This window comes from Pteropus alecto, unplaced genomic scaffold, assembly GCF_000325575.1.
Source record: "Pteropus alecto unplaced genomic scaffold, ASM32557v1 scaffold21, whole genome shotgun sequence".
Taxonomy (NCBI): domain Eukaryota; kingdom Metazoa; phylum Chordata; class Mammalia; order Chiroptera; family Pteropodidae; genus Pteropus; species Pteropus alecto.
In genome coordinates, this window is record NW_006436282.1 from 2,700,930 (window position 1) to 2,722,977 (window position 22,048).

The window sequence follows — 22,048 nt, forward strand, 5'->3', positions numbered from 1 at the left end:
CGTTCTATATCCACAGCTTTACTAGATGCAGCCACTGCTAAAAACTACATTCTGGGGACAAGGGTGATAGATACCTGGCCCCTTTTTTCATCTTGCTGACGCCTCCCATTAGCCACACCTAGGCAGGGGCGTCTGCGAGATGCAGTCTTGAAATCCAAAGAGGTCAGTACTCCTGAGGCAGAAGCTGTCAGAAAAAGCCAAGAATGGATTTTTAGGCAAATGCACGTGACTACACAAACAACTACTCGGAACTCCAACGTGTAAAACAGAAACAGGGATAAACGGGTCCCCAGGCAGTTTATTCTTCATTGTTTCAGGAAACATCCTCCACGGTTGAAGGATTACTTACAGCCTCCCCACAATAACTCTGAAGCACTGAGGCTTTGGTTTCAAGTCCGTTAGGGACTTGGAAAAACACATTGTCCTAGACATGAAAAACAAGGTTGATAATTGCAGATTTATAGTTTCTAATTTTGTTTATAATTTCTATTTATGATCTCCAATTTTGATTTATCATAAGTAAGTCTATTTTATGTTCTGATTTTATGTCTAAATGTGCCTGATATAATGACTTACCTTTTTAATTCCTGATGATAAATTTATATTTGTGAGACCAATATCAAAGCGAATGTACTTTTTAAGTTTTTATTAAAAAAAAAAAAAAACAACTTAAGCTCATTATAAGTTTTGGAAAATACAGATTTGTATAAATACCAAAGCACTCATAATCCCAGTATTGTGGTATTTGGGATTATACAATGTCTACTGTGTTAAATTCCTACTCTTTATACTTGAATTTGTATAATTAGGATTTCCTCATGTCATCCACTGTTCTTCCAAAAGTAATGCTTCTTCACTGTTTCCTTTTATGGATATTTTATGACTTAACTTCTTAATTCCTTGTTTTAGAACATTTTTTTCATTTCCAGGTCTTTTAAAAATTATTATTACAAGTAATACTGCAATAAATATCTGCGTACTTATATTTAGGATAATTTCTCATGCTGGAGTTATTGTCAAAGAATATGAATATTTGGGGGACTTATGGTATTAAATATCAAGTGGCCACCAGAATGGCTTTTCTTGTTGATACAGACATTTATTTGTGTATTGAGAATATCTGTTCCTCTTTCAGCTATAATTATTAGGTTGAACCATTTCCATTTATATAATTCACAGAGTTCTTGAGGCAAAATGCATGGGTTTTTTAGATGATCTATGACTGTTCCCAGTTCAAAATTAGATGTGAATGTCTCAGTGACAATGAAGTATAATATTGTATAATGATCAGAGAACTCAGAATTCTCCTTACAGTAGGGGTAGCGACGGCTACCTTAGGACCATTTCTTATAAAGGCTTTCTAAATTAACTGATATCTTTAAACCAAAGAGCACTACAGAAAAAGAAAGTTCTTCTGTAGGAAGTGGCTGAGTGGAAGGAAGAGGTATAATCTAGGTACCTGTTTCTCCATAGATCCATTGTGGTCCAATAATATAGATTATCAAGAAGAGTGGATGGACTTTGTTCTTGAAGTAATCTTCCTTGAATGTTGTAACTCTCAATCCAGCTTTGAGGCAGTGAGGTCAAGGTATTATACCCTGACAAAAGCCTGTAGTGTAGCTCTTCCATGTTGTCAGATGAGTGACTGTGGCCCCTACTCTTTGGAAGATAATTGAATCGGAAGTAGGGTCCACATTCTTTTATGGAAGCTAAAGAGCCTAAAAAGCAGAAACAGTATATGGTAGGTTACGTCCTTCATTTTCTGAATTGAGCCAAGGACTCAATGCTTCATAAATATTGTTTCAAATGGACAACTGCGTGATTCAGACCAGGGATCAGCCAACTGTAACCCACTGGCCAGATCTAGCCCACTGCCTTTTTTTTTTTTTTGTGGTAATTAAAGTATTACTCAAACATAGCCACGGACATCTATTTACTATTTGTGGCTGCTTTCATGCTGTAACAGCAAAGTTGAGTAGATGTACAGAGACCATATGGCCCGCAAATTCTAAATTATTTGCTATCTGGCCTTTTACAGAAAATGGCTGCTGACCTTTGTGTAGTTCACTGCATGATCTGGACCCATTTGGTATAACATGGCCAATTTATTTTTAGCCTGAGTAACCAAATCTGTAGTTTTCTTTTAATTTTGGTTTTCAAGAACAGACAAATATCACATCATTTCGTTGATTTTCTTTTGTTTTATATTTCGTTGATTTTCTTTTGTTTTATATTTAACATATATTCAGGGGATTGCCACCGAATATCACCTGTGTGGCATCCTTACAAAGCATCTGTATCTTGTACAGTACCACTCTCACGGTTTTAAATGTATGTGATTAACGTAGTACCCAAATACTGTATAGCGCTAGATAGTTTTCATAAGATCATGCACAAAACGTGAGGTGGAGTGGAATATTCATGTTGTGTTGGAGTCTGTACAAAGTCTAATATTACGGAAGGTTCTCTTAATTACATTATTTCAAGCAAAAGTACATGTCGTACTATTAGGGTACAGCACTTCAGACTGACATCTCAATGAGTCCTGCTTTTGACCTGTTACGTGCCTTCCTCGTAGACTCCACACTCCTCTGTTTTTGCTCACTGTTATATCCTCAGTCTTTACGCAGTCCTCGACATAGAGTCACTGGCTAAATATTTGGTGAATGAATGTTATCAAGCATATCCTGGAATTTGTTGTATAATACAAGATAAGTATCTTAATTTAATTTTTCCAAATAGTTGACAAAATGGCTAGCACTTTTATTAAATGCTCCTTTACTAATTTCCCCCTGGTTGGAGAGCCAGCATTATTAGCTACAGAATCGGTGTGCTTACACTCTGGATTGCTTTTGGTCTTCATATTCTGTTCCATTTTCTCATTCTTTGCAGAAATACTATTAGAATATATATTAAACATTGATGGAATAAATCAGATCTATCTATCAGATCTTCAGAAATTCCTTTACTTTTAAACTTATTCAAGAAAACATTTGAATCACTTTATTAATTTCCTTGAAAGAACTTCTTTGTAATTTTTATTGTAATTACATTGAGCTAATTAACTTGTAGAAATGTAGCAAGTTTTATCACATTCTTTTAATCAAAGCTTATGAAATATATATGTTTAATTCATCTTTTTTTCTGACTTCTAAATTTTATAGTCCCCTCTATTAGTTACATAAGCACCCACCTGTAAGTAACAGAAATCTTGACTAGAGTAGATTAATCAAAAGCTGCCACAAAGGTTATGTTAGCTTTGATTTAAGTTAAGAAGAGTTCTTTATTTTTCTATTTTCAGAAATGACTTTAATAAGAGAGCCTTAATGACTTGCATAAGGTAGAAATTACTGTTCCCTGAAAATTTGTTATTACTCAGCTATAAAACCATCTGTGCCTTTGTGGAGGAAGATTTTTAATACCTTTTATAACAGATATTATTCTATTCAAGTTTTCAAGTTTTTCTTGGGCCAATTTTGATATTTTTGCATTTCTCAAGAATTCATATATTTCCTCTAGGCATTCATATTTATTAATTTATATTTCTATAATATAATTTTTAAATACTGAAATCTTTCATATCTATAATTAGTACCCTTTTTATGCTTTCATTTCTTTTAATATTTTTATTTTAGTTGTTTTTCTAGAATTTTGTCTGTAATATTTTTATATTCCTATTTTTTAACTAAAAATACTTATTATTTCCTACCAATATCTTTATTTTTCATCCTTTCTTCTTTATTCATATTAATCAGTTGTGCATATGATATTTATTTTTGATAACTCTTGCATTCTATAAGTATATTTAAAGTTTTGAATATTGCTTTAGCTAAATGTCACTTTTTTTTTATATTTATAATGCCATTGTCACTTAGATCTATTTTCTCTTTAACAGGATGAGGGATTTCCTCTTTAACCCAAAAATTATTTAGTGGTATATTTTACTTTCTAGACATAGGGAACTTGATTTTGCTATCTTTTGGTTGTTGGGTTCTGATTTTTATCGCACTGAGGTCAGAAAAGATATTTCATGTGATAGCTGTTTAGAATTTTTGAGACTTCTTTTGCAGCTTAATTCATAAACGGTCTTGTTTAAGTATTCCTCATGTATGCAAAAAGCACACATATGCTGTGTTCAGGTATGAAATTTATATGTGTTTTACATTTATATAAATAAGATTAATAATACAAACACATTTCTCAATAAACATGGCTTAGGTTTTATCTTCTTATCTTCTAATTCTGAAAAGCGTATGTTAAAATCACAAGCTACAGTTTTTTCCCTGTAATTCTAACAGTTGTAGTTTTATATGTTTTAAATCTTTGTTGTTAGCCGCATATATATTCAGGATTGTTACTTCTTGATTCATTGTGACATCTCTCTTGTCTCTTATGATGTATTTACTCCAATCTCTATTTTGTCTGATAGTAAAAATTCAACACTGCCTTTCTTTTGCTTCATATTTGCTTCACAGCATCTAATTTTTCTCTTTTTTTTCTTAGCTATTCCATATCCTTTCGTTCAAATGTGTTCCCTTGAGTCAACCTTTCCCTAAATCTTACATTTATACTACCCTGGGAGTCTTTGCTAGTTAATTGGTGAGTTTAACTCATTTACGTCTACTGACTTATTTTATATTTTACAATTTCCATGCCACCTTCTTGTTTCTTCTGCATCTTTTCACCTACTTATCATTAGATACATCTAATTTTCATCAGTTGCTTAAAAGTCATGTTATATTCTGTTTTTTTCTTAGAAATTACCCTTGAGTAACTCTGACTCTGCCTTAAGTTATTTTCACCTAGCGATATACAAAACAAATATATATAGCTATGTTTTTACCATTTCACAAAATAATAGCTATAGCATACTCTCATCTGTCTCTCCTCCCCTCTCCAGTTTTTTTTGTATTTCAGGAGTTTTAATTAAATATATTTATAAGCATGCCTTTTACAAAATAATTAGTTCCTACTCACCTATAATTCTTTCTAACTCTGGATCAGGGCCGCCCTGATGTTAATTCACCATCATTCTGGTGCTGCTGCTTTATCATAGTGCACCGAAGTGTAAATTAGTGGCCAAGATATCCAAACCTCAAGGCAATGGAGTAGATTGCTCCCTGACTTACCACAGATGTAGGCTTACCCTGGCCCCGTATGGAAGATCGAAGATTAATTAGATTGCCAACTCCCATTCCTGGTTGCTGATGTTTTCCTGCTTCAGATCTTCATTCCGCCACCCCCCACCCCCGCCCTGCCCCAGATATTTAGAAACATCTGTGTTCTGTCTCTTAAAAGTTTTTCAGGTTTTTAAAAAGTATTCTCCATTTCTGTAATTTTCAAAATTAAGAACGAAACAATACCATTTAAATGTTTCACATAGAAGTTTTCGATGCAATTTTATTTTCTAAGACAAGATTTTTGTTACAATTCATCACATTTTTTAAAACGTGTTTTCGTTTAGCTTTGTAATAATATGTACAACATAGAGTTATATTCTCGGTTTACTCAGTTTCACCTATTATTCCCTTTACACCAGAATTTCCTAATTAATTCTTAAGTTCTGGATCTTTCCTTATTTCTGAGTGTCCCGCAGAGTAATTTATTAAGTGCTCGTGGAGGATATAGTTTTTATGAGTTTCTCGACCTGAGAATGGAATGCTCTGTTTATCATCACTGGAATGATAATTAGCTGGGTTTAATATTTTGATTCTCAACCTTTTTTTTCCTGAAAATGTACTAAAGCAAGCTTCATTGTTTCAGGCTAAAATTACATATTTTAAAGGAGAAGTCTAATGCTGGCCAGGCATTTGAATGCTTGTATTATTTTAGCCTTGTATTTTCTGTTTTTTTTTTTTGTCTGAGATTGTTCTCAAATATTTGCTCATATCAGAGACTCCATTTTTTATAGCATTAAATATGCTTTTAACTTCAAATTCATTTATGACCTTTAGCACCTCTAATGTGACTTAATTCTCTTATTAAATTTTTAATTTCCTTACTTTCCATCCAATCCTTATGCTTTTTCGCTTTCTCTTCATCCTGGTATTTCATAAGGTTACTTTAAGATTTCTTTTTACTTACAGATTACATCATTTTTACAGGTTAACTTACTTGAGTTTTCAAGTTGATATTCTTTTTACCTTGATCTAAAGGTATCAGATGCCTTTTCCATTTTTACTTATCTTGAAATGAGACAAAAATCTTTGGTATTCGATGTTAGTCTGTAATTATCCACTTTCGTGATTCTGAATACCATGTCCAGACCCACATCAGGAGGACATATCTATGTGCCCCTGGTTGCTATTTTCTGGCAGACCATAATCTAGTGCAATTCTCTGTACTAAGGTGAAAGATTTCCAAATCTTACCACTCAGTTCTCTCGTTAAAGGAAAAAAAAAAAAAAAAAAGATTTTTCCCCGCCCTCTATCAAAGCACTTACTATGACCACCCCTGACTATGTTGCTCTATTTTGGGGTCTGCAGCTAAAAATATGCAACGTGGCATTATCAGTCAGCCATCTCCCTCCATTCTTATTCTGTTCTAGTAGTTGCTTTCTGTATGACTATGGAGTACTGAGAGAGTAAGAGAAGCTGGTTTGAGGACAGTCCCTGGGAAAGACAGTACAGGTTGGCCGACTTTCTCACACTGGGCAGACTCTTGCTGTCAGCCAACTGGTGAGGTGGCACCAAGCATCCCCCTCTTTCAGGAGTGAAGCGTGGAAAGGTTTTTCTTAATCCAACTTCATGACTCTTTCATGTTCTAATAACAATTGTTTGAAGTTTTAGTGTCCATTTGGTTGTGAGTTTTTCTTATTTCAATGTGATTTCACTGGAAGTTTTGTGGGAAGTAGGAAGAGGCTAAATCAGAAACTGCTGACTAGGTACCATTTAAACTGTCCACTGTTTCCTGTTCACTCCTCCTTAGGAGTCGTGGGTATTAGCACCCTGTAAAAACAGTTCTATATTTGTCTCGAGGAAAAAATGGAGTATAAAAATGGCATTATTTTACTTACTTAAATGATAGAGAATCTACAAAAAATAATCTAAAAAAAGATATAAATGCGTTAAGATAATAAAGTTTATGGCATTTTCCATTAACATGTAGAGAAGCTATAAAATATTGCCTACTTAGCAGTAAACAGATATTTATTTAAAAAGGAACTGTAATTACAGGCTGTCACCTGCATCCGGCACCTTCATCATTAATCACCAGTTGATGAGTACCTACTTAGAGGGTGACCTTGTTGGAGTACCTCGCCCTATGCCACATATGCAGCAATTAGTGGTGTCATTCAGATTAGATTATGATATTCAATCAGCTGGTTTCAGCTAATTTTGCATAAGTTATTCCCTGGGGGGAAAAACCCACTTTTGTTAATATAAAGATATGTACCGTATATAAAGCTTTCAGCAGAAATTAAAAAGAACGATGGCATTACTTCATTTTAACAGCACCAAAGTGTAGGCAAAAACAGCTCTGCTTCCTTCTTTTGTGGAGCTTATGCTGTTTTAGGCATGACAGACTTCAAATAATCACAAAAGTAGTTGTAAAAATTCTGATTCCAATGCTGAAATCACTTTATAAAGTTCTATGCAAATATCAGCAATCATGTAAGGGCAGACAATGTTGCTCTTATCTGATTGTAAAATCTCTACTACTCGAGCTCTTAAAATCGTTCCTGCAAAGGTCATATTTTTCACTTTTTAAACAAAAATGTTTTCCATGCTTGCACAGGATAAGTGAAGAGAGTGTAAAAGTTCAATCTTACTATTTATTTTCTGTATAAGGATGTTTCTATTTCTAGTGCAGTTACATTTGGATTATATTGAGTCAGTGATACGAGCACATGTTCTATATTCATCTTTTTGAAAGTAATAAATAGAAAATATTCTCAGCAGGTTCACCTGCAGAATGTTATGTGAGAGCTACTATTCTCTGTAGGAATGCGTATGTTTATTTGTACTGTAGTCCTGGGGCGGATCTCCATGGCATTTATGTTAACGATGACAGAAGAGATGAAAAAAATCAGTCTTCTAAGTTGAACACAGTGACCTGCGATTTTATTTATATCCTCCCATCCAAATTCTTTTCTCCAGTCCTAGATTCTCTGAAGCCCCAAAGTTCCAACAGGTATTTCAGGCTCTGTTTCCATTAACTAGTCTTGTTGACCTGCTCTCCCCGTAGTCACTCAGCATGACCAGTCTTGGGGTGATGTGCGAACTGTTGCACCTGAACTTTGGAAAGGTTATTGAACATGTGGAAGGAGAACTGCTCTAGAATAAGAAAACTTAACCTTTTACCAGATGTATTTCTCTTGTCAAGTCGCCTCAACTCTTTGGAAAGCAGTTTTCTCTTCCTCGTGAAATGGAGGTATCTCAGCCCCGTCAGGCCCCCTTAGCCTGGATGGAGCGGTCCACAGTTGGGAGACATGATACGTAGGCCGAAGCCAAAGGTCATGTGACCTGGATATAGGAATAGGTGACTAGTCAGGCCGTCTGGGAGCGGGTTCTCTCTGATGTTTCTCTCAGGGTGATCTGGGAACTTCTCTTGGGAGGTGGTATTTCTTAATCTCCCTGTAGTAAGTGTTTTGAAGGTAGGCTCTGTGTCACATTCTTGTATCCTCAGTGACTGACTAGCATAGCACCTGGCACATACTGTCATTCAGTAAATGCTGGATGAATAATGATTGATGTGTTTTTTCCTAAACTCCGCAAATAATAACAGCAGCCGATTGAGCAACACTTTGTATTTGGCATCAGAATCCCAGAGACTGCCAGAAGCGATCCATGGTTTCTAGCCAGACTGATACTTTCTCTTCTGGGTGCCACAGTGGTGACACATGCCCCAGGGTTTTTGTGAGGTTTAAATGAAAAATGTATCCCAGAGCTGGTTCAGATTAGATTCATGGTGAAGGGAGAAACAGATAGAGGGAGTCAGACCTGGGATAATTTCCAGACCACCACCTGGAACCGGAAGAAGCCACGTAACTTCTGAGCCTCTTTCTCCATGTGGCCAGTGAGGTTAACACTGAATGTCCTGCTCCCCTCACAGATTCGCTTGCAGTGATAAAAGAGGTGATAAAAAAGATAAAGGGTCCTACAAATGTAAGGAATTTAGTATTAATGGGAAGAACCGTGGGCTGAAATTTGTAAAACCCGGCTTTGAAGCTTGTTAGCTCTGCAACTTAATCTACTAAAACAGTGTTTTCCTCTTCAGAATGAAAAGAGTTTGATTCGTTTATTTTTGATGCTTTTTCTGTTAATAGTGATGGATTTGTAGAAATTCTTATAATGTGCATACAGGATTAAAATAACATCTGTAATTTAAGGCCTTATGAGTACTAAGAAAACTTTGCACTAAAACTTTTGTCCACCTTTTGAATCATGTCTGAATTTACACACTTTATTCTGCTTCCCTGTGTCTAAAGAATTTCACTGTGCTTAGTGACATGCCAGGCTTTTATCAGTGTTCTCCCCACACTGCTGAGTTCAGCTCTCTTCTGTTACCCATTTCGGTGAGGGTGGGATAACCGAAGACCAATTTGGCTGTTGCATAGTTTTACCTGGGTTTGTCCCACACATCAGTGAATTAATCTAGTGAATGCATTCATAGGAATGAAAATGCTGGCTTGGGGCAAGAATTTCTACACTCTGTAACCATGATAACCATCTGTAGACTCTTCATTTCATAAACGACACACCTATAGTACTGGCAAGGACCTTGGCTTCGTCCCATCTAGCCCTCTCATTTTTCATATGGGCCCAGAGAAGCAGCTTGCTAGAGGCCACAGCGATTAAGCAAAGAAAATCCAATCTCAACAAGTTGCCTGCTGTATACTTCGTTACTCTACAGGGAGTTAAGCACTGAGAAAATAAAATCCGGCACTTTGGCATAAGTGCAGCATTCCTCATAAAAACTTCTCTTTTGATTTCTTGCAACTCTTCAAATAGAACCAGAGGTATTCAGTTTATTTCAGATGTGACATTTTACAGCATTTAGCACCTTTAACTAAGAAGTAAAGTTGGGGTAATCATATTTGAGTTCTGATCATTCTTTCTTAACCTCGGCTAACTTTATAGAGGGCTGATTCTATGCGAGCCACTATGCTACAGGCTTTTCATAGGATATCTCATTTAATCTTACGATAAGGCAGGTTATATAACCCATGAGGAATTGTATTTTACAGGTGAGGAAAATGAAGGTAAGAGAACTTCAGTAATTCTCCAAAATCATATAGCTAGTACATGATAGACCTGAGATGAATTCGAGCAGTCCAACTTAACTACAGTTAAGTCCTCATTTAACGTCCTCGGTAGGTCCTTGGAACTATGGTGAAATGATTAACGAAACAATTTTACAACAGGCTAATTGTTATACCCACGATTTAAGTTCCTAGGGCATTTCATCATTATAATGGAACGATGTTGAATGAAATGGACATTATTTGAGGACCTGCTCTGCTCTTCACACTGGACACATGGTAGAAGGAACAAGGAGTGGATCTTCTTGTCAACAATTTCAAATACTTTGAACTCACCTAGACACAGGGATTTGCTGGGTGTTCAAGTGTGTTCCCACCGAAGTGCAAGATCTCCATGGAAAATAATTCCTTATAGTTGTGTGTGTGTGTGCGTGTGTGTGCGTGCGTGCATGTATGCATATATTTCTTTTATATATAAATAATGTATCATGTCTAACATCTAAGTACTTTTGCCGTTTTTCATTTTTTTAGTTTATACTGGTGGGGTAGACTATCACTAAGATTTATTAGAAGAAGAAAGAGTTATCTTCACAGCATTGTGCACATAGCAGCTCTTTAATGAATACCTATTGAATTAGTCTTTATTTTCTAAGGAAAATGGCACTGGATCAGAAACCAAAAGATCCAGGTTCTAAGTCCTGGTTTTAACAGCAGTTCACTGTGAGAACTCGACCAGGTCAGTTTTCAGCTATGAGCCCTGGTTTTCCAAGTCCAGAAGTGTAAGGATTTGTGATTCTGCAGTCGTGTGTTGAGTGTGGGGCCCACACTTGGGCATGTCAGGTTGGGTTGCCTGGCATTGTCGGGTCCCAAAAGATTCATTCAGACTAGGATGCTTCCTCTCTAGAGACTGTTGGAGCACAGAGGCCCCTGGGAACCAGTGAGGGTGAAGGGAGCAAGAGTCACGTCAGCGAGACTGCAGGAGTGACTAGATCTGAAAGTGGGAAAGGAAGAAAAGTGATTTGAATGGGGCAGAATCAAATATAAAACAGTTTCAAGATCACCCCTCAGGACGGCGAGCAGCAGCAGAGCTGTAGCCGTGTAGACCACAGGACCTTAAACACAACAGGAGCCCTGAAAGCATCAAGGAGGGAGCATTTTGCAAGAAGCTCGGGAGCTCTCATGTTCTGGGCTTTTATTCATCAGCATCTAAGGGTGTTGAATAAACCTGTCCTTGATTCTGACTTCTTTCCCTCTTCACCCTTCCTACATGCCCCTCCTAGCCAGGTAAAAACCAAGGAAATGCAGGTTGCCAACCAAAGTGAGAGCCGAGGCTTCTGAGGTTTTGTAATCGCCAAAGGTTCCTGTCTCTATCCTTCTGTCAGCTGACTCACCTTTTTTCTGATAAGACCTTAGACTTATTTGATTACAGTAATATTAGAAGTTCACAGTCCCTCTTGTATAATTCAAAATTCAAAATGGTCTGAAAACAGATTTTTAAAGTAATTTTGTGGCAAACTCATTTGGGAGTAAACCTAACCAAAACTGATAGATGCTATTTACAGTCTTTATATACCTCACTTAGTGGGAGTAGTCATATGTTTGGTGGCAGAAATATTCATGTGTTTGATTACAAACTGTCTCCACAGGCCCTGCTGTGGGTATATTCGATTTATGAAAAATGCATCTTACTACCTTTCTGAAATTGGAAGAATTCTCAATTCCAAAAACATCTGGCCCTGAGGATTTCAGAGAAGAGATTGTCAAGCCATAAATTGTTTTCTGTAAATGTTGGTGTATTTTTTCATCCCTTAAGGAAATGAATATTTTGTCCTTCTTCCTTTACAGAAAAAAACAAACGAAAAAAAACAACAAAAAAAACCAAAGTGGCGGGGAGGGGAGATGCAAAGTAAATATAAATGGGGGTTCTCATGCTAATAAATTGTAGCTGAAGCTTTTTGGGGTCAAGGTCCTCAATAGGAGTAGATATTTTGGAGGACAGAAATGTCGATCTTTACCTCTCCTGCAATTAAAAATAAAATAAACACAGATTTCGCTGTGGAACTGCATCATCCTTGTCTCCCTTTGCAGCAGCCTGAGCTGTAAAGAGCTGCTCAGCGTAGCGTGTGCGTGACTCACGGTTCGATAGCGCCACCTTCCTTCCAGGTTTGGAATCGAATCTTCACACTGCCACTGGCCGACTTGCCTGCTTAAGCTGCTCATTCCGCAAGACTGCAAGGAAACAATTCCTTGACTCTCAGATCATAAAGGAAAAGAGCGGCAAAGGGGGCAAGGAAATGTGTTTTCTTCTCTTTGGTCCCCGAGCAATTAAATTTATAACCTAATCTGATGTTAGGGAGTGTGGGCCACAAACCCTGTGTTTAATCAGTTTACACCTAGTGAGTCATTGTACACCCTAGACATTTTAATTTACAACCTGCTGCATTGCAGCACTTTTCTAGGCCTTCTGCTATAAGAATAATATGATATTATTCTAGTTGCTGAGGCTTTAAAAATATAGATACACTTTCATAGTTCGGATTTTTTTTTCTTTTCAATTTTCAGTTGCAAATCAAACATGCAGTTACAGAAGCAGAGATTCAAAAACTGAAGACCAAGGTAAGCACCAATCAATATATGGTGTTTGAAATTGTCCTTTTTAAGCTTCGGATGCTATGAATAAATTCAACCCTAAGACTAAAAGATTTGTTCCCGTGCATTTAAAAGAATACAGATGTGAGAGATTCATTTCCACTGTTAGATGCATGGAGAAACCTGCTAGTGAGAGCATGTACCCCTGGGAGGTAAGCACCACCATACCCCTAAGGGAAAATAGCACAGTATTTTAAAAATACGTATTTATACATATGCGGTTCCCTCTGAGTTTTCCTCAAAAAGTAAACATATTCAATGGTTCAGGCATCCAAATTATGTTTTGACCACTAATTCCTTAAGCACAAGCTACTATACTGTATCTCTTTCTCTTTGTTTATCTTATTTCAAATGGGTTTAATCATTTATTTTTACCTTATTCATCAGGAACTGTATTCTAACATAGAACATTATTTTTATAGAAAATATTTCCAATTTCTAATAATTAAAAGCTGTAAAATTTAATATGATATGCGAATAATTGCTCTTAGGTACCAGATGCTATTGGAAATTCTTAGTTGTTTAGTTCACATGATTGAAATTTGTGGAAAAAAATAGGTCATGATGAAAGGGTGTGTATATTTTTAGTTCATATATAATATAAGGCAAGATTCAAAGGGCATTTTTATTTGACAAATTGTAAGGTACTTGTAAATTCCTAGAATTGTGTCTAGTTTTATCAAATATGTAATTTCAGAGATTTAAAAAGGTCTTTTGAATAACTTTTAAAACAATATTCTTTATTGTTTTTGTGATCTTTTAAAAATGAAGACATAATCCCTCCTCCACCACTACGATCTGTTTTCCTGTTCACATTGAACATTTGTTTTGCTTTTTCCATGTGTTTTAAATGGAGATGAATTAGCAAGGCTATTTTGGTTAAATGGTATTCCCAGCTAATAACTCTGTAGCTCTTTAGTCAAAACATGTCTATACATCATTCATGGTGTCAGCCAAGCTCTGTGAATAATAATTTTTAAATTAGTAGTGGTTGGTAAATAAAGAACTTCGAGCACAGAACACTGCTTAATAAAAGATGCAGTAAAAACCAGTCCAAACCAGTCCTGTTTAAAATTGCTTTTGTTCTTTGACATAGAATGGAAGAATCGAAGACTTTTAAAAATTGTTGGTTACAATCAGGGAAAAAGATTCCCATTTGATTGTAAGTGCTTTAACAAAGCTTATGTTTTAGACTAAACATTTAATTCTAGAAATTAATATTTTATATTTTTCTCATTTTTGTTGTAGCAGATAATATACATAGAATAGCTTACTTTGCTATGACTCTATATCCATAGTGATAACAGAATTATTAATTTTGAAATGTTTTTGACTACTTTTTTACTTTGCAATCTGTTTTGCAAATGTATTTAGTTTAAAATATACGTAAAACATATATACAATTTTTTTCATTTGCTGAATGCTCTGTGATTTTGGAATATCTTAGATTTTGAAAATTGATAGCTTATAATGACTGCATCCTTCAGAACTTTAAAGGGGGCATGTGAAATAGATGAAGCACTAATTTAAAGATCAGACACTTAGTCTGAATAATGACCTTTGACCCATCGCCTAAAGGCTCAATCAGCCTTGAGTTTCTGCAGAAATGAGGGTGTTAGACTAGTATACTATCTATTCCTAAGAGTCTCTAGAAGCAGAAACCACAAGTAGCTGCCTTTTCGTTTTATTGAAGAGATTTAAATTAATTTATCAATAATTTATATTTTTATTTAAACACTGTCTTTATAATTTTATGCAGATTGGGGTTTATAAGGATCAGAACAGTGCAGCAAAATAATGAGCTACAGACTATGCATGTCGATTGAAATAAAAGATGTAATAATATCATCAAAGAGGATAAAAACAAAGTAAAAATAACTAACATTTATCATATTATTATGCCCGAAGAGCTGTTCCAATTACACTGATATTAGAGAACTTCAGTTACTTGCCTAAAGTTGAAAGGCAGTAATGGCAGAGCTGGGGTTCAAATCTAAACTGAATGACTCCAGAGTCCCCTTCATAACTAGAAGGCCACACAGTGCTTCTGCCCCTCTCTTCTTCCCAGTTTGCCTCCCTGTTCCCTCTTTAGTTAATTTATTTACATGTAACTATATGTAAAGAACAAAACAAAACAAAAACAAAAAATTCTGAAAGAAAGCATATTGAAAATCATTGGTTAGAATCAAACTCTCAAATGTTGTTTACTGCTCAGAGAATTTCATGCCATATAGTGTGATGGAAAGATCATGGGAGTTGGAATCAAACGCATGTTTTATCGTTTATCCGGTGTGTGACCTTGGGCAAAACAATTCGCTTTTCAAGACTTCCATTTTATAATCTATGAAATAATGAAAATAATAACTTACTCTTCTCATCTCACGGTGTTTAGTGATTGAGTATATGTAACGATTGAATTTAATCCAAAATATGCTATAAAAATATAAGGGAATTTTGCTACAGAAGTACCCAGATTATCTTTGCCTTGACATTTTCTTTATCTAGCTGCAAGCAGCAGAAAATGAGAAAGTGAGATGGGAACTAGAAAAAAACCAACTCCAACAGAATATAGAGGAGAATAAAGAAAGAATGTTGAAGTTGGAGAGCTACTGGATCGAGGCACAAACATTATGCCACACAGTCAATGAACACCTCAAAGAGACTCAAAGCCAGTATCAGGCCTTGGAAAAGAAATACAACAAGGCAAAGAAATTGATCAAGGATTTTCAACAAAAGTAAGCGGCTTCTGATAACTAAAGAATGGTTGCGTGCGTTTAAAGAAGGTTTATATTCAGTAATTTGCTAATATCTGGTGGGACAGAAAAGATGGCCTAAGAGGTATTCCTCTAAAAAGCATAGTTAAAGCAAAAATAGGCATTAAGTTTTGGAAATCATTCTATCATTTTTTGTAGGAGATTATATTGTGTTTATTTTACCATTTTTTGGTTACCAGTTACCTCATGAATTTTTTTCGATAGTTAATCATTGATAGCAACTGTTAAAACATTCGAGTCTTTATTCTTTTTGAAACATCTGGGTGATTCAGAAGCAAGAAGCCCTACTGAATTCATGCAGAATGACTGTTGGACATAGTACATGCAGAGCAGCAGTGGGGGCCTTGCTGAGGCTCTTTCTGTCTCTGTTATAATCGTAACTTCAGAATTTTCCCGCTATAGATACTCTAAATATTGACTAGCAAGACCCCTTGCCCCGGCACTTCACCGCAGTGAGAGAGACCATCACCACATTCTGCTCTTGAATTTCAGCAGCTCTTTCTGAGATAATGCTGCTTTGCTTCCATCTGTTGGATCTTGGTCTAATTTCAGGGAAGCTGACCGGGGAGATCTTGGCTGGCTATTTTTCATCAGTTAGTTCTGGCTAGCAAAAACAGTAAGAAGTAATGCCAGTACCTCTGGTCTTCCATGCCAATCCTTAGAAGCTAAGAATATATGTAAGGTTCATTATAGCTCTGTTATTTCCTGGAAATAATATTTGTAATATTTAAAAGAGATTGCTATAAAAAGTTTATTGTTAAAAAGGGGGAGATTGTTCTTTGTGATCGTGAATTCAGTACATTAGTATTTTAACTCTTCTTGTCAAAAATATCATATTTAACTAAATTTCATGTAAACTTTTATGATAAGTTTTGCTAAATTCGTATATTATATTCCAGGCTCTCAAAATGGAGATATTTCTCTTTCTTTCCATATTATTCTCTGGTGTATAAGAGACAGTTCTCCCTCAGTTTTTCTGGCCCACCCAACCCCTTTCCACTGTCAGTCACGGGGAGCAGTCTTATTATAATTATATTTTTTAAACTCTTACCATCCAGTTCCATCAGTTTGCTAGATATATTATTTTGTAAATGTGGAATTATATCTACCTGACATGTAATTATCACCACTAAATTACCCGAGGTGGGTCATTAGTTCATAAGCTCCTGTCTAATTATGTATGGGTGCTCTAGAATCAGGAGCCATAAACGAAAATCATATTAAGCAGAAGCAAAGCACTTTACTTTGCGATGCATTAAAATGTTTTATTTGATTTCATTATTATATACCTTTTCTCTGTGATTGAGTTTTATTTATTTAAATAGCGGTCCAGTTATTTATCAGTGAAGTTTATCGCTTCCAGTAAGAATTTTCACATCTTGCCTCATTTATTGACTATTTGATGTGATCAGATCTATTATTTACTTCTTAAGAGAACTAGATTTCATCAAAAGACAAGAAGCAGAAAGAAAGAAAATAGAAGATTTGGAAAAAGCTCATGTCGTGGAAGTCCAAGGCCTGCAAGTACGGGTGAGTTCTGTGCTCAAAGCCACCAAATAATAGGATGGTTTTGCCTAGTACTCGGAGAGGAGTGCTGGTTTTATAAATGGATGTATTTTTCCTTAGATTAGAGATTTGGAAGCTGAGGTGTTCAGGCTACTGAAGCAAAACGGGACCCAGGTTAATAATAACAACAACATCTTTGAGAGAAGAACATCTCTCGGTGAAGTCTCCAAAGCGGATAGCGTGGAGAACTTGGATGTCAAGCAGACCTCCTGTCAAGATGGCCTAAGTCAAGGTTAGTTTAACCTAACCACAAAAATCGCTCTTCATGACTGTACAATTTAGTCGTAATATTCTTCTTTTTCTTAACCGGAAATTTAAAAGTTGAAAAAGTCTTCCTGCCATGGGAAAGAAGAAAAGGCTTATCAGAATAGAAATGTATCATTTAGCACTTGTTTTATCAAAAATAAATGTTTTGATGTAAAGAAATAACAAAATTCCAACTTAAGATAAGCCAAATATTATTTTAAAACCATTGCATATTGATAGACTTAATATAATACCTTAAAGTGATAGTTTTATTCCATCTAAGGTGAGCTATACTACTTATGTATTAATGAGTAAGGCTTAAAAATTTTAAACCACTAAAGATCTTTTTTATGACATCAGAAGGCTGACTACCTACTTCCAACATTTAGAATTCATTGACTTAAGCAATTCTACATAAGTTTTGTGCTTTTACAAACTTGGTGTCATATATGTACTTTTCGTTCTTTCCTGTCAAAGACCAAATAACACCAGAAACGCTGGAAATATTTTTTATATAAATGGTTGTCTTCTTTCACATACCAACTATAAATAAATCACTGATTTTCTCACGCGCACACACACCCATATGTAAATTGTTCGTAGATGAATGTGAATGAACACTTTAACCTCTATAGTATATTTTTAAATTAGAAAATGTGTAAGAACCTATAATGATAAATACACACCAGGATATAAAACTTTTGGTTTCATCTTTTAAAATAGCTACCTAGGGAGAAAAAAAAAAGATAAATAAATAAATAAAATAGCTACCTGGTAGTTCTTGGAAAAAGAGAAAATAACAGAATGCTGTGCAGCAGCATTGTCATGAGAGGGCTGACAAGTCACAGGCAGTGACTGGACACGCAGTGAAACTCTATTTACTGATAAGTCGTTTAATTATTTGATGTTCAGTCTCACATATTCAAATGTCTCCAAGGAGTCTGTCCTGATAAACAAGTGTTTAGATCATATCGATAACTTTTAGAACTAAACTCTTAGCCATTAAAAATTAAAAGTACTGGAAATCTTCATTTGAAATTAAAGCAATATGTAGAGATTTGAGACCATTCACTTCAGTCTATATCTTTTTGTGGGGTTTTCCCTTAATAAGATATAATCTGTAATTACCACCTCCTGGGCACCTTAAATTAGAGCATTTAGCTCCAGCATGACCGTTAACTAGAGCACTGTGATTTCAGGAAGGTTGTTCAACTTCTCGGGGGTGGTTTTACTATGTATAATATAAAAATAGTAACATTTCTTTTTTCTCCACCCTAAAGGGTGTTTTGAGGCTATATGGCATAGTCTGTGAGGGGGCAGGGGGAAGCAATTTTATTACAGCTTTTATAGAATTACAATATTTACATCTCTGTAAGATTGATTTCTAAAGAAAAATTTCAGAAATCAAATTTTTTATGTCTTCGACTATTTTGATTCTTAAAATTAATTGTAGTTTATGATAAATATGTGTTCCTGCTGTGGCATGCATGAAGTATGATCAGTAACCAGTAGCTTTCCAGAGTCTAGTTCCTTTCTGTTCATTTCATTCAGTTCAGAAATCTGTATCTTGTCAAACATATAATTAATGGTATTTATTAAATTATATGACTACAGAAGATCAAAAAACTATATTATTAACATGCTGATTTGGATCAAAACCTTGTATTTCTCCTGAACCCTTTTTCTCTTCTACACCCTCTGTTTTGCCACGTAATTATCAGTTTCCCTAGCAACACTGTCCGTTCACAGTGAGATGCGGAGAGTACTAATTCTTACTGAAACCAGTGCATGCTTGCGCAGTAGAGGTAGAATCAGTCATCTCAGACATTAGTAGTATACACATCAAGTGGCGCTCTTCCAGTTTTGCTGCTGAGGAGAGTCAGTGAAAAATCTCCTTGAATTTCCGTTGCTTGATCACATAAACTAAATGGCTTGGTCAGTAGCTAGACAGCAATGCTCTGGAAAGCACTTTTCTAAATTGATCCTTTGCTTCTGTTGCTAGGGAACGCTGAAGTACTAGAGGTTTAGAAAAGGAAATAAAACTGTGGACCAAACACAGGCCATTTGGCATTTAAGGATGCTCCCTCTAAACACATACCTTTTTGCAACAGGATGGCGCAGCAGATGCAGTCAGTTCCACTAGTTCCTGCCCCTTAGACACAGTCCTCTGCCTCCCCACCTCCTGTGGGCTGTCCAGGTCTGATTTGCTTTCCAAACTGAGCCCACTCAAGTATCTCATTAAATTTTTGATTATACATACAAGTTTATTATTTAATATGTTCTAATACTTTTTCTTATATAAAGCAAATGTAACAATTATTTTTTTCACCAAGAGCCATAATAAACCTTAAGTCCCTTCTAGTATACGCCAGTGTGCTAGTCAAGTATTATTTTATGTGTTCCAGGATGTGAAAAATAATGATTTTGCCCTACTGCCGTGTTTCGTGTGTGTCATTTCTTAATGACCAAGTAATTCTGGTCTACCTTATCCAAGTGCCCTGAAATGACTAGGTATGTCTGGGGCTGCCCAGCTAGTTAAGTCAGGATTAGACTAAGAGCAGAGAACAGGCATATCAGAGAGATCTTGGTAGGAAAAAAAAAGGTTCTAGTCTTAGTTTGATTAGATTCCCTATAAAAGTCACTTAAACAACATGCTCTTTCTAAGCTTCCAGATATTCCAGGATCTTTATGATGATACGGTTTTCAGCTTCGAATATTTTAAAGCCTGTTTGTTAAAGAAAGATTATACATATTTCTTAGAGATACTGAAAGAAAAACTAGGAATGTTGGTAAAAATTGTATGAAGGCAGGTTATGATTTTCCTATCTTGAAAGGTGAGAACTAAGTATAATACCTGTAAAAAAAATTATTTTGAAGACCAAAAGCCTGTGGCACTCTGACTTGTAAGAGGAAAGGTGATTACTAATTAAAAGAGTGGTGTTTGGCCCTATTAAGTATACAGTAAGGTATATGATTTGTAAGGTGTCCAGGATCAAGATTGTGAAAGATAAAGGTTTTGATATTAGACAAATGAATACATGATATAAACATTTTAAGAGATGAGAGATAATTTGAAGAAGAGGAAATGAATAAAATTAGAATAAGTTTTTCCTGATTTATAGACACTATTTTAAAGGCAGGGCCTTATGTTAAAGTTTATGCCATAGGGTATTCTTGGAGTAAATGGAGGCTTTGAATGCCTGAGGAAGAGTTTATACTTAATTCCATAAGCATTGTGACCCACTAACAATTCTAAGGCATAACAGGAGCTGGGGCACTTGTAGCTTTGTAAATTTAGTCCAAGGATCCCTGTGAAGTTTGGCTATTACTACCTAGTGCTTCTTCCTTCTCATACCCATCTACTCAGCCAGTGGGCCACCAGTTAGATGATATTGCATGTTATTTTTTCCCAACATGTGAACATTCAGGATTATTTAAAGCAGTTTATCCTTAATTACTTACTATTCCTTAGCTCTGACCACAACTGAGCAAGAAGAAAAACACTTAAATTTCAAGATGGCAGATTATAGGAAAGTCGAGACTTTCAGAGTAGAATGTGGCTGGAATTAATTACTTAATCCTGGATGTGTTGTAGTTAGCTACTTCCCGGGCGATTTAAGAGTATCCCAGAGAAAGGAGTATAAGGATATGAAAATAATGCCATCTTGCTTCCTCTCTTTTCCCTTACTTCTTTTCCCCAGAATGGTTTGGCTGCTCTAATAAGGCACTAGATTTCCCAAAAATTGATCCCTAAAATAGTAGTCTGCACCTGAATCCTGAACCCAGTATGTTTAGTCCCAAACCCAGGACTTGTGGACATGTCACTAGAACTCTTGAGTCTGCTTAGATAGTCAAGCTAGCCAATTCTCTGGTCATCAGGCCCCATCCAAATGGCATTTGCTTGTTGTGACCTAGTTGTTACCTTATTGGTTTTCATGGAATTTGATTTTTTTTTTTTTTTTAGTTGAATTACTTCTGTGGAATTTACTCAGACTTAAATAAAGTCTTTATTGGGAAGAGCAAAGGGAAGTAACCAACTGTCATTAAGGGTGTCTGCCTTTTTCCCCACCAGTTGGTTTTTAAAGTCTTATACTTCATTCACGTACTGTCTGAAGTAACTTAGACACTTCTATATGACAGGTTAGGGTGAATTGAAAGTGAGTGGCAAGATAAGGGAGAACAATGAGGATGAGGACAGTGTGGAAACAGAAATGATGCTGGAAGTATATATAACATACTTACACTATTTCGGAGGCTAGGCCTTTAATTTGGCTCTAAGCTTTCTAGTTGCCAGAAGGAAATGGAAACCCTGGTCTATTACATATTGCACAATGATCATAAGATAATAAACAAACAAACAAACAAATAAACAAACAAAAAACCATGTGTTCAAGAGAAGTGTAACTATTGGTACAAATAATGTATGATTTGGAGCAAACAGTGATATTAATATTGATAACATCCTTACAATAGATTGATTGATGATTGTATTAGAACAGTTTCTCATAGTGACCCTTAGTGTAGACCAAAGGCATCACACAAATACACAATGTAGTGTTCAGTAAAAGCAATTTAAATTACTGGAAGGAGAAGATGGGTAAGATGTGAT

The 22,048-nt window shown here is 35.6% G+C and overlaps 1 protein-coding gene across 7 annotated transcripts in view; it reads left to right on the forward strand.

Annotated features, from left to right (window-relative positions):
* Positions 1 to 22,048, forward strand: part of PPP1R9A (protein phosphatase 1 regulatory subunit 9A) — a 262,671-nt gene that overhangs the window by 193,936 nt on the left and 46,687 nt on the right. For all 7 annotated transcript variants that reach the window (XM_015589385.2, XM_025046923.1, XM_025046925.1 and 4 more), the window contains 4 exons: positions 12,767 to 12,820; positions 15,359 to 15,588; positions 17,061 to 17,157; positions 17,254 to 17,425. In XM_015589385.2, the coding sequence (XP_015444871.1) occupies positions 12,767 to 12,820; positions 15,359 to 15,588; positions 17,061 to 17,157; positions 17,254 to 17,425 (553 nt within the window). The remainder of the gene's footprint in view (positions 1 to 12,766; positions 12,821 to 15,358; positions 15,589 to 17,060; positions 17,158 to 17,253; positions 17,426 to 22,048) is intronic.